This window comes from Eublepharis macularius, chromosome 14 (assembly GCF_028583425.1).
Source record: "Eublepharis macularius isolate TG4126 chromosome 14, MPM_Emac_v1.0, whole genome shotgun sequence".
Classification (NCBI taxonomy): Eukaryota; Metazoa; Chordata; class Lepidosauria; order Squamata; family Eublepharidae; genus Eublepharis; species Eublepharis macularius.
The window spans coordinates 303,640-321,298 of NC_072803.1; the positions used below are offsets into that span (position 1 = coordinate 303,640).

General features: G+C 51.9%; 1 protein-coding gene across 1 annotated transcript in view; it reads right to left on the reverse strand.

Annotated features, from left to right (window-relative positions):
* The window catches only part of DSCAML1 (DS cell adhesion molecule like 1), a 230,128-nt gene that overhangs the window by 89,866 nt on the left and 122,603 nt on the right, over positions 1–17,659 (reverse strand). The window contains exon 2 of the mRNA XM_054998622.1: positions 2,765–2,911. Coding sequence (XP_054854597.1) covers positions 2,765–2,911 — 147 coding nt within the window. The remainder of the gene's footprint in view (positions 1–2,764; positions 2,912–17,659) is intronic.

A 17,659-nucleotide genomic window follows, 5' to 3' on the forward strand; every position in this document is an offset into this window, starting at 1 on the left:
GCACTTTAGCACTTTGTATTAGGCACTGAACTTTATAAAAATTACAAACAAACTTTATTAAAATACACAAAATTTACACATATTTATTTCTGTAGATCTTCAACGTTTTTCCTTCTATTCTCTTCGTAACAGGCACGGTCTTGTGACGAACTGTGCTACCAAGGGGAAGGGCTTTCCATGAATCCCCAGACTGAGCCAGAAAAGCACCCATTTCTCTGTGCTTTATTTGAAACTAAATCTGGAACTACACCCAACCCAGATGCGACAACATTATTGATAGTGACAACAGTAGCATGAAAGAGAAAAATAGGAGAAAAGGACAGCAGGACGTCCCACTGGACTCAAACTAATGAAGCTGGCTAGGAACACATGGTGGTTTCCCAACAGAAGTTGGATCTCCAGTTCCCTCGAAACCTTTAACCTTTGTGCTACACTTGTGATACTCACACACGGCACTTCTGAGCACCAGAACCCAGTACGGCAGCTACTGCAGGCTTCAAGAGGCGACCCTGCAGGGGTTATGGTTGGCAGGTAGTTTCTGCTTAGCACAGGGAGTGGTTCTAACCATCCTGATTCCTGCCACAGTAGAGTAAAAACTTGAAGAGTGCTTTTAACATAAGGAAGCATTTATCTTTTAACAGTATCTGACCAAGGGAGCACTAAATCTCGAAAGCTCATACTCGGGAGAAAAACAAAATCACAGAGTTGGAAGGGGCCATACAGACCTTCCAGTCCAATCCCCTGCCCAATGCAGGATGAGCCTAAAGCATCCCTGACCAATATTCATCCAGCCTCTTCTTGAAAACTGCCAGTGAAGGGGAGCTCACCACCTCCCTAGGCAGCTGATTCCACCTCTGAACTACTCTGACTGGGAAAAAGTTTTTCCTAATATCCAGCTGGTACCTTTCTGCATGTAATTTAAGCCCGTTGCTTCGAGTCCTATCCTCTGCTGCCAAGTGGAACAGCTCTTTGCCCTCCTCCAAATGACAGCCTTTCAAATATTTAAAGAGAGCAGTCATGTCCCCCCTCAACCTCCTCTTCTCCAAACTAAACATTCCCAAGGCCCTCAGCCTTTCCTCGTAGGGCTCAGTCTCCAGACCCCTGATTATCCTCGTCACTCGCTTCTGCACCCTCTCGATTTTGTCCACATCCTTTTTCAAGTGAGGCCTCCCGAACTGCACGCAACAGTCTTCTAGAATTGCTTTGGCAAGTAAGAGCAGAACCACCCCAACACAACGCCCCTACTCCCAGCCCAGCCAGCCCCTCCAGAAGGATTCTTGCTTGATGGTATTGAAAGCTACTGAGGGGCTCAGGAGAATCAACAGGGATGCATACCCCTGTCCCTCTCCCAGGCGAAGGTCATCTGTCAGGGCAAGGCCCGAACCTGGATTGAAAAGGGTGTGCATCAACCTGCCTGAAGCTGTGTAGCCATCACCCACCCAAGCACCTTGCCCAAGAATGGAATATTAGCAACCGAGGGGTAGTTGATTAGGGAGTTTGGGTCCTGGGGTGCCTTCTTCAGGGGGGTGTCTCACATCCCCCTCTTTCACCTGTTTAATCACCTCACTTACTTGTTTTGGTTTGGGGAGGATGAATTGCATTCTCCTAGAATAAAGTTACACATTTTTCTTTCTCTGGTGTTCCAGGGTTGGTGTCAAAAAGAATTCCATCTCCCAGGGCAAGTACAGTTCAACATCTGATTGGTTCATTTCAAGAGCTTTCTTAAGGGAATAATCTCCCTTAGATATGGGTGGAGAGTCCCAGTTACCCGCTCTCCCTTTGTCTCCTTTAAGCTAATTCCCCCAACGAATTAGGAGACCGTCTATTTGGGTCCCAGGCCCCTTCCGATTCCGTGATTCCATGATCCTGTGGAATATGGTCCACGTCCTCAACAAGGAGCCTCCAGGTTCTCTGCTGAATTCTCGTGTCTTTAGACAAGGGCTGAGTGCTCAGCTGAGGGGGAGAACTTTATTTTTTAGAAATCAAGTACATCTACAGACTTTTCGAAGTAAGCATTTTACTTGGCTTACAACAGATACGATCATCTTTTCTTATACATGTTTCTTCATATACATTTGAATTTATGTCCCATTCTCCTCAAAGAACATCCCTTTTTCTCCAGGAGTCATCTTGTTTTGTCCTGTCCTTTGGAAAGTATGTTACTGTTGGAACAACAACTGGGAAGAGGAACGGCTGCCGAAGGAAGCTCCTCAGTTCAACAGGAAGCCTGTGGCCCGACCTGTCTGCTCTGCTCCTGTCTGCTGTGTAGCCTCCTGCCCCCGCCCCCGCCCCCGCCCTTACCAAAGTGGCAGGGAGACCCCTGAGCTGCATGCTGGAAGGGCCGCCACAGGTGCCTGCAGGTGGCCTCCCTCCCAAGTCTCTGTGAGCCACCGGAAGGAGCTGCTCGGAAGCAGCCAGCTCACCACTGCTCTCTTACGATTCCCGCAGCCCAAGCAGCCATTCTTGATTCTGTCTCAGGTCCTAATTGCCCTGGCAAAGTGGGACAACCACAACAAAGAGGGACAAGGGTAGAAGCCATGAGCAGCGTGATGCCTCCTCAGAGCCCCTCCTCACCCAGAGGAAGCTCCCGAGCTGAGGTCAGCGTGGTCCCCACAGGCGCTAGTTTGACTCCGCCCATGCAAGGGCTTTCCCTTGCCGGCCGGCACACCAGACCCGTGATTGACAGAAGCCCCTCCTTCCTGGCAGCCTCCACACAGGAGGTCCCCAACAGGCAGCAAGGAAGAGCCTCTTGGAAGCAACGTACCTGAGACGGACAGCCGGGCTCCGTTGCTCTGCCGCGTCTCACCGCTGTGCTTGTGCTTGGTGATACACCTGTAGGTGGACAAGGCATCTTCCTTCTGCACATCGGAGATGTACAACCCTCCATAGAATGTAATAAAAAATCTGTTTTCTGGAAGAAACAAGCAGAGCAAAGGCACGTCAGCTGTCTGTGGGCTTGTGCCCCAATCCACTATGCGTCTATAGACTGTGGGGAGAAAACAGTTTCACGGAGGTCAGGTGGGCGAGCACAGAAGGCCGGATCCCACACGGGTCAAGCTACGGTTCGTTTGGGTTGAGTTTGGGGGGGTTCACCCCACCCCTTTTTTTGTTTTCACCAACATGGTGGAGGAGGCCAGCCCTGGAACTTAAGGCAGGCCGGCAGAACACCTCTGGCTGGGGACAGAGGTCAACCCCATGAGTCGCATGGACTGACACCACGCTCCCTGCCTCTGGTCCAGGGAGAAAGGTACATCATAGCTGCAGTAAGCAACTAAAAAGGAGCCCCCAGTGCCTCCTCTGTCAGGCCGGAAGGCTAGTTCTGCCCTGAGAACACGGCGTTCCTCATCTCACGGAATACCCAGCCAAAGCACCCCCCTCTTGAAATGGAGGCTGTACAAAGCAAAGTTCTGTGCACTGAGCTTTTGGAGCATGAAGCCGCTTCATCCCATGTACTATGCGAACTGCAACACTACTGAGCGCATGAATGTACATGGGTACCCCCTACACCTGGATGTGGGGAGGGGGGGCGCTATTTTGCAAGGAGAGAGCCCAAGTGAAGTCTTGGGCTGAGTTCTGTTTTGGTCCCCATGTTCCCTCCCACAACTCCTGGTCTTGCCCTCAGGGGCAGCTGAAAGAACAGCCAAGAAGGAGCTTCAGAAAGGGAAAGTGGCACCCAAAACTTGGCTGGGAATTGCACATCACAGTGCTTCTTTCCTTCAACATTACAATTAAAAGGAAATCCATCCTTCCAAGCTAATAATTAGTTCAAATTACGTAGAAGTCTGAGAAAACAAAGAGTCCTCTGGAGTGGGGGAAGGGGCGTTCAGGGCAGCACGTTGACAGCCCGAGGGCAGGCCCAGCGAAGGCCTGCAGACCAAACTGCCCAGAAGGAGCTCGGCCTTGGTGTGTCCAGCTGACGGGCCTCACAGGAAGGGGCAAGAGAAGGTGTTGCCCCAGCTTTCCTCATCTGTCATTCATCTTTCCAACCAGTTCCAGGCTAGGTGTTCTCGGCACACCTCCTGAGCACAAAGCTCCTGCTTACCAAGAAGGGACCCAGGAGCAAAGGTGCGTGGCGAAGGGGCAGGAGGGCAGAGGACATTTGTGAGGGCAGGATAGCCTCCCCACCCAGTCTCTCAAGCTGCAGGCCCCAAGCGCCCTCTCTCTAGTCACAGCACAAGACCTCACATCTCAACACAGACCTCAGAAGCCACGGAAAACAAGCTGGGAGCGCATGGAAGACAGCCACCATTGGGGCTCATTAGAGGAAATCAGCATGCATTGTTCTATCTTGGCACTGCAAAATCAACACACAGCGCGCGCGCACTATGCAAAGGCAAGCCAAGGGTTGTGCTTCAGAGTGAAATATGGAGGCAAAAGGAGTGCGCTGGCTCAGTAGCAACACTATAACCTGCAAACAGACCAAGAATATACTGTTGGCCAACAAACCAGTGGACAGAGCATGCTGGCTGTACTGGAATGTTAAGCAAAAGCTGGGGGATTCGGGGGTGCGGTTGCTATGGCAATGATCAGCTGCAGCTTTGCAAATTGCTGCTCCCAGCCACTCCTCCTCCCTGTTTCAATTTTTGTGCACGTTTAATTGATGGGAGCTTTAGAGAAGCATCCAGTCTCTTTTCTAGAAACCCAGCCTTCTGCAAGGGGATGCAGACCGTGCCTGCTTTCCCTATGCAAGCAACTCGGGCAGAGGCCTGCCCTGGAGAGGCAGCTGGAGGGCAGGTTTTTCTTGCCAGGAAAAGGACACAACGTGATTTGACCACCAGCCTTTCCACCGCTGATGCCTTTGTCCCATTTCTCACAGATGCCAAGCAGATGCCCCCATGAAGCTCACTAGCAGGGAACGAAGGCCACAGGCCGCCACAGTGGCTCTCCCATGCCCGCCCCCCCCCCACAGCTGCTTCTGAACACAGAGGCTCCACTCTGCCCTCATGAATCACCAACAGCAATGTCAGGGACAGCCCTGTGCCTCTTGATCCACCCCACCCCACCCCGGTCATTTCCCTGTCTGGCCTTGTGCCCGCTAGTCTGTCCCAGCTAGAGTTGCCAGGCCCCTGGGGGGACAAGCTGAGGGATGGGGAGGCGCAGAGGGGATTGCGTGGGTGGGGGGGGGAGTTGCATGTGCACCCATGAGGGCTTCCTCACAGAATACCTCTGAAGGCAAAGGGGAGGAGAAGTAGCAATGCAAGTGGCACTTAGGGAATTAGCCGCAGCTGGTCAGGGCAACCAAGAGGCGCGGCAGCACCCTGTCGCCAGCTAGGTGAGGTGTCCTCTTTCCAAAAGAGCCCCTTTGGCCCATGCCAGAACACGAGCAGGGTGGTTGCAGCCTCAGCAGGGGGGTCCAGAGGCTGCCATGGCCCAAGGAGCACCCCCCAGGCTCAGAGGGCCTCTCAGACCCTCCTGCCACAGGCGGCCTGGAGGGCCTGCTGGTGGGGTTTCCCTCAGGGAGACTGTGAGCGTCCTACACTTGGCCTGGCCCGGGGAGGCTCTCTCTGCTGACCAGCCTCCAAGGCGGCCCCCTGCCCTGCCTGGCAGTCGGGGTTGCCAGCCTCCAGGTGGGGCTGGTAGTTCTAGAATCCCCAGACGACAGAGCTCCGTCCCCCTGGAGGAAATGGCCACCTTGGAGGGGGGACTCTATGGCATCACATCTCCTCCCCCCACTATCCTCGCTGGGCTCATCCCCCAGGAATTGCTCAGTCCAGAGTTGGCACCCCTGCAGCCAGCACCGCCCCCACTGGAGCCCGTGAGGCTCCACACATGGCAAATGGAGGGGGCAGATGTGCTGAAGCCCTGAACGGGCCAGGCCAGGAGCAGCACACTGTGGACCGAAGGGAGCAGGCGTGAGGCTCAGTCCCACCAAGCCCCCTGCCATTCCTGTTGCTTGTTCCGAATGGAGGGGGCCCTTGCTGCTTCCGGGGCCAGGCCGAGGAAGTGGACAGAGCCGCACTGATGAAGGGCTGGCCGTGGGAGGAGAGGCAGTCTTGACCAGAGGGTGCCCCCTCCTCATCGCCTCTACCGGGCCAGGGAGGGGGGGGCAGGAAACGGCCCAGTGGCTGGGAGCACAGCACAGAGCTCAAGGTTGGTCAGCCACCCCATCAACATGTTTGCTCTTCCCCTCTGGATCTCTGCACCACTCGAGGAGCCCACAGGTCTGATCACAGACACCTCAACTGGCTGAAAGGGGGGTGCGGTGGAACCAGGCGCTCCCCCTCCCCCTCTTCAAGTGCCCAAAGAGGGGTTGTTTCAGCACTGGAACATGAACGGGGTGGGGGGTAGGGGTGGGGGGAAGAGCACTAGGTCCCCCCACACCCCACAGCATCTTTAAAGGGCCCCGTTCACCTCGACGCCAGAGCCACTGTCCATCTAGTTTGGCCCTCCGTGATCAACCGTTAGAAGCCAACAGGGGCTTTATGGCATTTTGCTGTAGCGCCCACTAGCCTGCCACCAGAATGGGTTCATTTCTTCTGAGTGAATCAATTAATACTAATAATACTAATAATAACAACATTTGATTTATATACCAACCTTCAGGACAATGTAACACCACACTCAGAAGTGGGTGAGGCTGAGAGAGCTCCGAAGGAGCTGTGACTGGCCCAAGGTCACCCAGCTGGCTTCAAGCGGAGGAGGGGGGAATCACACCCGGCTCTCCAGATTAGAGTCCTGCCGCTCTTAACCCCTACACCAGACTGGCTCTGACCTGCTTCTAGACAGTTGCTGCTCTTGTCCGGACTGGTTCTCACTGGAGGAAAGAAGCCAGCTGGACATCCTCTGTTCTCCTCCTCATTCCTGTTTATTTCTTCAGTGCAGCCTGCATCTACACTTGCTTATCCTTCCTCAACAGTTCAGTATTTGACCTTCTCCATTTATAAATCGGGGGTATTCAAGGTGAAGATTAGTCTATACAACACAGTATGGGACTGCATGTGAGTTTAGATGCCAGGACACACGACCCAATGGGCTTCAAGGCCAGAATGTTTTCCGGGCTTCCTGGAAGAAATGTGCCATCAAAGCCACATGCACTGCCGACACCGGCCCGGGCTCAATTGCCAGCCTCAGCGACAGAGAGTTCCAGCTACCGTGCTAGAGTTCGCAGCACGTATGCATGCATGAAGCCCGGATTCTGGTCCAAAGGGACCGGGCTCCCCACATAGCAGTTATGAGCATTGCAAGCAGGCTCCAGGAACAGAGGGACCACGCAGCGCCCCAGCAACACTCCCAGCTGTGGGCTGTCCAGTTTCTGATGGGGCAGGGAGAGAAACCTCCGTCTCCATCGACCTTGTGCTCCTGAATGCCCAGACAGACTTCAATCAACCAAACAGCTTTATTGCAACTGCTGGATTCCCACTCAGAAGAAGCAGAAGAGACAGGAAGCCACTTAGGGACAGGGAATCTGAAGTTTCACCTGTGCACAGTGGTCAGAAAGGAGGAAGAGGAGAATGCATCCTCCCTATCCACCTCGGCTACCATTTCCTCCTGCTCATACCTAACTATTTCCCCACTGTATGAAAGGCCCCCCAACGTACCACCCCAGGAAGCCTTTCCTGCTTCCAGAGGGGCCACAATGCCAGAGCCGGCAGCCATCTTGCTTTGAAGCTCCATCTGCTTAACGAGACCAGCTCCACTCACTAGGAAGCCACTGCCAAACTGAGTTCACTGACCAGGAGAGCATAAGAAGAGCACGGCTGGCTCCCCTCTCTTGTGAGAACTGTCCATTTATTCCTACTCTCTGCTTCCTACCATTTAACCAGTTCTTAATCCACAATAGGGTCTGTGCTCTTACCCCATGACTGCTAAGCTTACTCAGGGGTCTTTGGTGAGACACCGCGACAAAAGCCTTCTGGAGGTCCAAGTATGTAACGTCTACTGGGTCTCCACAGCCTCCGTGGCATCCCCACGAAACAATTCCCAAAGCGGCTATAAAATGCATGAGCAAAGTGTGTGTCTCGGACAGACCTGCAGACAGAGGCAGGCTGGCAGCCTACAAGATCACCTGGGGGGGGGGGACTTAATGCGACCAGCATTGTCCACACAAGGCGAGTTTCATCTCACTGAAAGCTGTGACTACCGAGCACCACCTGCCCTGTCCGTGGGAGCCTCTGCGAGCCAAAATGCTGACTCACACGAGGCTCGCACTTGGCCGGAAAGGAACAGACAGCCAGAAGGGCTGGCGTGCCTGGCCGGCTTGCTTTCCTCCTGCCCTTAATCTCTTCTCTAAGTACAGCTCTATCTTCCACGTTAAAGGATTAACACCCGTCTCTCATTCAACTATTGCAATGAGATTTTATTTCTAATTACACTGTAATAAAACTGGGAGCGCTCCCAGGGTTTTCTCCAAATGACTTGTAGACACTCGGTAAGATTGGATCCTCCTCGGCTGCATTGTAATAGCATTTCCCTGACATTCATTAGACATGCATGAAGGAGAAGCTTGAAGAATGGGATTGCATTTAAATGGATTTTCTGAGAGAGGGAGATGAAAAGGGGCATGGAGAAAAAAGAGAGGAGGAGGAGGAGGAGGAAAGGTGGGAGACGGGATGCAATAATCAGAGGGAACTGGGAACACGAGGAGAGCCCTGTGGGATCAGACCAGAAGGTCCCTCTCGTCCAGCGCTCTGTTCACACAGCAGCCAACCAGCCCCCTCCAGGGAGCCCACAGACAGGAGGGCTGCAACAGCCTCCTCCTTGTGGGTTCCCCAGCAACTGAGATAAAGAGGCACGCTGCCTCTGTGACTGGAGGGAATACAGATCCATCCTGACTAGAAGCTGCTGGTAGCCCTGCCTGTCCTCCAGGAATTTGCCCCCTCCCCTGTGAAAGTCTTCTCCCATCTGAAGCTCCCAGGAAAGAGACTGCCGCCCGGAAGCTCAGAGAAGCTGCTGGGAAGATACCCCATCCTGTGTTCAAGCGTGTTCAGTGGCAGCAAACTAAAAGTACAGAACCTCTCGGCTCACTGGACTGCCGGGGTAATGGTGGTACCCTTCTAACCCAACTGGAGCCCTTGGAGGCAAGGAAACCAACTCGCTCCTTGCAATGGCCAGTCCCAAAGTTCTCAGGCCCTGCAGAGCTTGGCAGGACTCTTCCTGCTCCTCCTAGTCCCACAAAGGGACTAGGGGCCACAGCTGCCAACCAACAACGGAAGAACAGCTCATTGTAGCAGCAGTTGCCACCATGCTTGCCAGCCCTGTGACTTTTCAAGCAGGGCTAGGAATGTGCAGGGCCAAGAGCCAGGGCTCAGGGCAACACTGAACCCAGCTGCGACGAGAAGAGGCTCTTCCCTCCCAGGTCTCCAGGCAATGGGACGTCTTCCAGAAGCCCACAGAAGTCCCCCATGGCAGATTCTCGCCACCTGTGATGCCCTGCAAGGAAAAAAGGAACAAAGAGGAGCTCTCCAGCCCCCTCCCCCGAGGCAACACCCGCGTCAGAAGGAAAAGCTGTGGCCTAGTTGAAGAGCAGGGGGCTCCAGAAGGGAAGGCAAAGAGGCACGCAGGGGGATTCAGCTTCCATAACTCACCTGGTCCAGCCCTGGAGGACAGCAAAGCGACTGCCTGACTCATTGGGGGTGGGTGGGGGGAGATGCACTTGGCACGTTCCGGGCATGGGGGGAGAACTACCTTGGCTTCCTCCTCCAATCCAGCCCACAGAGCTGCACACAATGACCTCCCCGAGGTGGTCCCTCCCCAAAGCAGAAAACTACGGAGCAAGAGGAGAAGCATTACAAAATGAAGAGGAGGGGACTCGAGATTCCCATGGCTAATCTCGTTAATGAGACAATTTCTTATCAACCTCATTATGTGTCAGTGAGGAAGATCCAAGCAGGGAGGCACCGTGGGGCTGGGCGGGTGCGCTGTGGGGCCTAGCCAGCTAGCCTAGTCAGCTCCACATGCAGACCACAGAAGAAGTATGGGGACGCGTCCCACCGGGCTTCCGCTCCCTGCCCCCCCCCCAGGGCAACGTCTCAGGAGCACCCATTCCCCCGGGGCAGGGTCCAGGGCGCCGCATCCATTTAAAGGCCTTTCCCCTGTGTAATGGGCCATGAGGCTGCTGAACGGAGGGGAATGAGTTTGGCATGTGGGATGCCAAAATACTACCAGGCGATCCTGAAAGACTCAAGAGCTCCTGGCAACACAGACTGGCAACTTCGAGACTGAAGGGGACCCGGAATGTGCACAGCTGGGCTTAGCAGCTCTATAAGCCAGCAAGAAGCCAGGAAAATATTCCTTTTGTTCCTGCTGCACAGAACAGAGACTTCCCTCCTGCCACCTGTCTTGGTCCAGGGACACACCTGGGATGGGTGGGTGGAGAATGCTGCATGGACTTAGGCCCTGTGGCAAAGCCCTGGCACTAGCAGCAGCCAATAATAAATAAAATAAGCAGCCAATAATAAATAAAATAAAATAAAACAAGGTCCGCTTCAGAAGAGGCACACTTTGCCTACCTCCTTGCACAGAAGAGGCACAGCCAGGTGAAGTGATGAAGGGAGGGAATTCCACACAGGAGGCGCCACGACCCAAAGGGTTCTGCTCTTGCAGCTACCCTCCCCCAATCTCAGAAGGTTGGAGTACCCCAAGTAACAGGAACACGGTGCACCTGAAGCACATCCCAGACAGCCCATGAGGTGGTACCCAAAGTCACTGAGAGAGCCTGGAGAATTAACAGCGACATACTTGCCCTGTCTCTCTCCTAACCCTCGCAAATTCAGAACAACCTATGCCTGGGAATGGGGGTGGCATGAGTCAATTAAATCCAATTTATCCAAGATGTTCTAGAGCTCAGCAAGGTATTAAAAAACCCTGCAGGTCTTGGAGCCTCACATGCCCAGGAAAGCCACTCCTGGCATGCTCTTTGCCCCCTGAAGGTGCCACCCTGCAAATTGTCATGTCTGTACCCCATCCATGACATTAATTGATGCTGATCTGTTGTTCTGAACCGGTGTTTAATGCTGTACCTTGATGTCATATTGCCAATACCGTAACTGCTTTGCTTTCACAGGCTTACTGAAGTTGCAGGTGTCTTATCTAACAGCTTTGGGAGTTCTCAGTGCTTCTGACCTTGTACACTGCTCACTCCCATGAATTACTGTTTCAACTTTAATCTCCTGCTTTCTCAGTGTCTAGACCAGCCACTCATCCCTCTCCCAGATGGGCAAGGAACACCAGCACCACAAGGCCAGACACCCATCCTTCTTACAGACAGACAAGGCGCCCCAGTACCACCTAGCCCACCGTACACCCAGTAGGGGTCCCGGCTGGACCAGTCCCTGGTTCTCCGCTGTGGCCACTGTGGGGGCTACGGAAACTAGAATCCCTCTTTGAAGGGGATCCAGAGGAGTTGGGGTACTTCTTAGTGCAAGTGGCAGAATTCTTGAGAGAATGGGGCCACACCTTCCCTGATGAAGCCAGCCGAGTAAGCTATCTGGGCTCCCGGTTGAGAGAAGAGGCAGCCAAGTGGTATGTGACCCTTTACCCAGCTCAAGCCCCGGAGCTGTAGAGTGTGAGAGCCTTCCTGTGCACAATGCGGGTGCAGTATGAAGATCCCCTCGATGGGGAGACAGCAAGAACCAGACTGAAGTGCATGCAGTAGGGGAAGCACCCAATGCACGGGTCTGCAGCCAAGTTCAGTGTGAGTGCTGCCAAAGGTCAAGACTGGATTGAATTGGTGAACGTGGAGTTTTCCCATGCTGGCTTGAATCCAGACTTAGTGGCCAAAGCCATGGTGCAAGATGATCCACGTACCTGCTGGGGTGGATACAACTGGCGTGTGAGATTGAAAATAGAGAGGAGGTTTTAAAGCTACTTCACCTACAACACCAAGCCGGCCAACATTGGGGAGCTGCTGAGAGCAGAAGAGGAGACAAGCCTCGCATGAGAGGATCGACCCCGTTGGGCAAGATGGAGAGGAGGAGGAATCAAGGTTTGTGCCTAAAGTGCAGCGGGGCGGGCCACTTTGCCGTGGAATGCAAGGGGGTGAGAAGAAGTCCCTCCGAGAGAAAGTCGGGTCCCTGGAGCAGCCTGCCCGGGAGGCCACGGCGGGAAAGAGCAGCAGTTCAAGCTGGCTTCACAGAATCACAGAGTTGGAAGAAGCCATACAGACCTTCTAGTCCAACCCCCTGCCCAATGCAGGATGAGCCTAAAGCACCCCTGACCAATATTCATCCAGCTTCTTCTTGAAAACTGCCAGTGAGGGGGAGCTCACCACCTCCCTAGGCAGCTGGTTCCACCTCTGAACTACTCTGACCCATGAAACAGATTTCCTAATATCTAGCTGGTACTTCTCTGCATGTAATTTAAGCCCGTTGCTTCAAGTCCTATCCTCTGCTGCCAACTGGAACAGCTCCTTGCCCACCCCTTCTCCCATGCCTGAAACTGTATGCCTAACGAGAGAAGAAATTGATGTAATCCCCCCTGAGTACCAAGACTTAAGGCGGGTATTTGAGGAAGAGGAGGCAGACAAATTCCCCCCTCACAGGGCAACAGACTGTGCTATTGAGCTGATCCCTGGGCAGAACCTTCCTAAGGGGAAGCTGTATTCCATGAGCCCAGCTGAGCGAACAGAGCTTCGCAAGTTCATTGACAAAAACTTGGAAAGGGGTTTTATTCGACCTGCAAGTCCCCCTCATGCTGCCCAAGTGTTCTTTCGCAAAAAGGATGGGGGCTCACATTTGTGCACAGATTATCAGGGGATTAATGCTGTGTCAATGTCAAATGCATACCCGCTTCCCCTCATTAGAGATTTGCTGGGAGTGGTGGCCAAAGGAAAGATTTTCACCAAACTGGAATTAAGAGATGCTTACTTCAGAGTGCATAACAAGGAGCGGGATGAGTAGAAAACGGCCTTTAACACCCCGCTGGGACAGTTTGAGTACCTAGTCATGCCGTTCGGACTTCAAGGAGCACCTGGAGTCTTCATGAATCTGATTAATGAAGAGTTGCATAAATACCTGTACAAAGGGGGTGGTTGTTGATCTTGATGATGTTCTGATTTATTCTAGTGATTATGACTCACATGTGAAGCTGATATGAGAAGTTTTGAGCACCCTTTATAAGCACAAACTGTATGCAAAATTGTCAAAGTGTGAATTTCATAAAACTGAGCTGGACTTTCTGGGCTACAGAGCATCCAAAGAAAGGCTTGGGATGGACCCTGCTATGGTCAGAAATGTGTTGGGATGGGAAGCTCCTAAAAAAAGACGGCAATTACAATTGTTTCTGGGCTCTAAAAATTCTTACAGACCATTTATTAAAAACTTTGCCCAGACTGCACTGCCTTTAACGGACTTGTTAAAAACAAGGGAGAAAGGGCCAGATGGAATAAAACCAAGTGCTAAGCTGGAGTGGACCAATGAATGCCAGCAGGCACTCGAGAGGTTAAAAATCCCGTTCACCTCTGAACCTGTGTTAGGCCACCCAGATGAAAACAAGGAGTTCATTGTGCAAGTAGATGCAAGTGATGTAGCGATGGGGTGTGCGTGTGTGTGATTTTACAGGAGGGCTCTAGTGGAGAGCTACACCCCTGCGCTTATGTATCCAAAAAGTTTTCAGAGACTGACAGACACTGGTCAGTTTGGGTCAAGGAAGCAGCAGCCATTAAATTAGCCCTATCCACTTGGTGATATTGGCTGGAAGGAGCAAAAATAACTTTTGAAATTTGGATCGATCTTAAAAATCTTGAAGCGCTTAAATCACCTCACAAGTTGGGGGCAAAGCAGCTCCAGTGAGCAGAGTTCTTCTCAAAGTTTCAATTCACACTCAAGCACCTCCCAGAGAAGTCAAATTTCTTAGCAGATGCTCTGTCCCGCCTCCCACAACACGGAAGTCAGCAGGAGGAAATTGTTGACAGTATCTTCACACCCACACAGTTGGGAGGAGCAGTGCTGACGCGCTGGCAAGCACAGAAACTCTTCGCTTCCCCCATCGAACTCTTGGCTGGAGGCAGTCAAAAACGAACAGGGAAAGAAGGGGGAGGAGGGTTTGCAGGAATCCCTGGAGAAGGGGGAGGGTGGATGCTGGTACCAAGACAGCAAACTGTACATACTAGCAGCCCTGAGGGGGGAAGTGTTGAAAAAAGGTCATGATGACAAAACAGCAGGGCACTTTGGGTTCGTAAAGACTTTACATTTAGTGCAGAGGCAATTCTGGTGGCCAGGAATGAGAAAAGACATATCTCAGTATGTGTCCAGTTGCCTCTCTTACAGCCACTAGAGGCCTCCCCCCCCACCACCCCCATAACCTTGGTCCACTATTTCTATGGATTTCATCACCAACCTTCCCCCCTCCAAGGGCAAAACTGCATCTTAGTAGTTGTTGATTTATTTTCCAAACAAGCGCATTTCATCCCCTGCTCCAAACTCCCCACTGCTAAGAAATTCACCAACCTGTTCATGAAGAACATGGTATGTTTACACTCTTCCCCAAATAAGATAATTTCTGACCGGGGGGGGGGGGCGGTCAATTTGTTGCCAGCTTTTGGCAGGAGCTTATGACGGTAACAGGAATCGAGCAGGGGTTAAGCTCCAGTTATCATTCCGAGACAGACGGACAACAGAATGCACTAATCAGATACTGGAACAGTTCCTGAGATGTTGTGTCAATGGCCGTTTTCACACGTACCCGTAAGATTGAGCGAAACTCACGGAACGAAGCATCTTCCTAGCACGATTTCCCAGCACGATCCCCTTTAATGAAGTGATGACATCAGAAACGGCGGCATTAAATGGGATCCTGCTGAGTAATTGCGCTAGGAAGACGCCTCATTCCATGAGTTTCACGCTATCTTCCAGAGGCTTTGGCTGTGTGGAAACGGCCAACTATCAACAAGATGACCTGGTAGAGTTCTTGCCTTATGCAGAATACTGATACAATAATAGCCTACACAGTTCCACGGGGAAAACACCCTTACAAGTCACTCAGAGTTTTGATGGGAAGCCTCTGCCAATGCTAGGCACAGACCCAGATGTGAAGGGGGGGGGGTGATTTGAAGGACTGGTGGACTGGAATTGTATCGCAGTGGGATGTAGTGAAACAAACGTTGGAGAGCGCCAAACATGGCTACAAACTCCGAGCCGATGAGAAATGTTCACCCCCTTCGGACCTGAAGGTGGGGGACAGTGTTAATAGAGCCACAACGAATCTGAAAGGAGTAGAACCCAGCAAAAAACTAGAATGGAGGGTATCTGGGCCCTTTCAGAGTAAACCGTATGACCAATGATATTACTGTTGAACTGGACTTGCCAGACAATATCAGGCAGGTGTTAGGCAGGAGCACCCAGTTTTCCATTTCAGTCTCCTCAAGAAAGACCTTGGACTTGACCAGTGGCACCTTGACCCCGTGGCCCCAACTCCTATCTTTATAGACGTACAGCCCCATCAGAAGGCCGAGCTCATTTTAGACTCTAAGTGGAAGAGGGGGGTGCTGTATTATCTAATTCTATGGAAACGTTTTTCAAAAAGCCAGGCTAAATGGGTTAAGTCCACCGATGTGAGAACCAAGAACTGGTTTGAGCTTTCCATAAAAAATACCCGGAGAAACCGGGGGAGGGGGGATTGATCTTCGGGGGCAGGGGCAGAATGTCAGGATCACCTGTCATATTCAATACCCCCTAACACTGGAACATGAACTTCTTGGTTTTCCACAGCTATATACTCCTTCTCAGAGAATGGAAAATAAACCAGATAAGCTTGAACTCCTAGTACAAAAAACTAAATACAACAATGTGTATAACAGGATGGGTGAGATGACGGCTGTGACTAGAATGGAAGAATATCGCTTGTTGAAAACAGATAGAAGGAGAATAAATAATCTTGGATTTTAAAAAATGGGTCCTCCTACACAGAAATCTAGGAGGGTGAACATGGCAGCCCCACAGACAGCTTCTGGGTGAAAATACATGAAGCTCCCCTTCCCCCCAAGCAATCTGGTGAATTCCATTCGAAACAGAGTGCCAAGCCAAGGAGGGGACTGGGGTGACGCTTTCCCGAAACAAGTTACAGATGCTTCCGAGAAATAAGAACGAGGAGCAGTCAGAGACGTCGGCTACCCTGGGATCTGCTGGGACGCTGGCAAAGGCCTGCTAAGCATGGAATCCGCAAGGACGTCCTGACAAGCTTTGCAGACAGCTTCCTCTTTCGGAAGAGGGAGAAAAGAACAGGAGGCTCATCTGTCCCAGACTTGATTCTAACAGACAGGGAACACGAGGGCTGAAGAGGAGAAAGGAGTTGGGGAAAGCGACTCTTGGTCATGTGGAAAACACAGGATGAGCGCAGTCAAATACTCCTCCCTCGGGAAAGCTCATTTTACTACACTGAGGGAAATGCTAGGAAAGCTTCCATGGCTAGAAAAACCTATAAAAGAATGGAGTCTGGGATGGGTGGGGTCTTCCTTAAGAAGGAGCTGCTATAGTCCCTGCCGCAAGCAAGACTGATGGCAAAAAGAAGCCCGTGGCCTAGGAGGAGATGAGCTGAAGATCCAAGGGGGCGCCTGAGAAGCTGCAGGAGGGACAAGGCAGGCAACTCGCCTGGACGTGCACGGGCAGTGTCACGAAGCCGGGATCGAGCTCAGGCCGGAACGGCGGATCGTTAACAGGTGGCGAAGGGGAGGTGGAACTGCTCTGCTCAAATTTCGCCTGCATCCTCTCCCCAAATGGGAACTGTGTGTAATCTTACAAAATTAGCATGACTGGTGAAAGGGCAGGACTGACAGTAAACTGGTCAGGGAAGACCTAGCTAACTTAATAAGTTAAAAGAGCTGGATGAATTACACCCAGGAACAAGCTGATTTAATCTCAGAACCTCTGTCTATCAAGTCCATGAAATCCTGCAAAAGTAAAGAAGTATGAGACCGGAGACGGGCAAATGTTCCAGTCTTCAGGAGGGTAGAAATCCACAGACCACTTAAGGCCAGGAAAAACAGGACAGCAGCACCCGTCTGTCCGCATCTTAAAAACGATGCAGCAATTAGCAGATGCCTGCATGGGTGTGTCAGGACCCATCTTACCATTTTTTTAAAATCATGTTACTAGCACAGGAAATCGCAGGACTGCTGAGGATGTAATACAACTGGATTTCAGCTTTTGACTAAGTCTCCCATAATATTTTATTTAGTAAACTGGTTAAATGTGGACTAGATTCCAGTAAGGTGAGGTGGATTCACAGCTGGTTGGAGAAAAATCAATACAAAGCAGGCCCATCAACCCAGCAGGGGGTCTCAAGTGGGGGGGGGGTCACGGGGCTCTGTCTTGGCCTTTGTACTCGTCTTCAATGGTGACACGGATGGAGGAGTAGAAGGAATCCTTATCAGATTTGCAGATGACACAACCTTGGGAGGGACAGCTAACACATTAAAATACAGAAATAAAATGTAAACCGACCTTCATAGGTTGGGAAGTTCGGTGGAAACTTTAAAAATGAGATTCAACAGATACAGCGGCAAAGTTCTGCATTTAGGCAAAAAAAATCTTATGCACAGGTACAGAATAACATAAAGCTGGAAGAACCCATGGGTCATCTAATCTACCCCCCTGCACAATGCAGGAAAGTCACAGCTGCCTCCCCACCCCCTAGACCCCTGCTCAGTGCCCAGAGGAGGCAGAAATCCTCCAGGACCCGTGGTTGATCTGACCTGGAGGAAAATTCTTTCCAGCCCCCAAAGTGG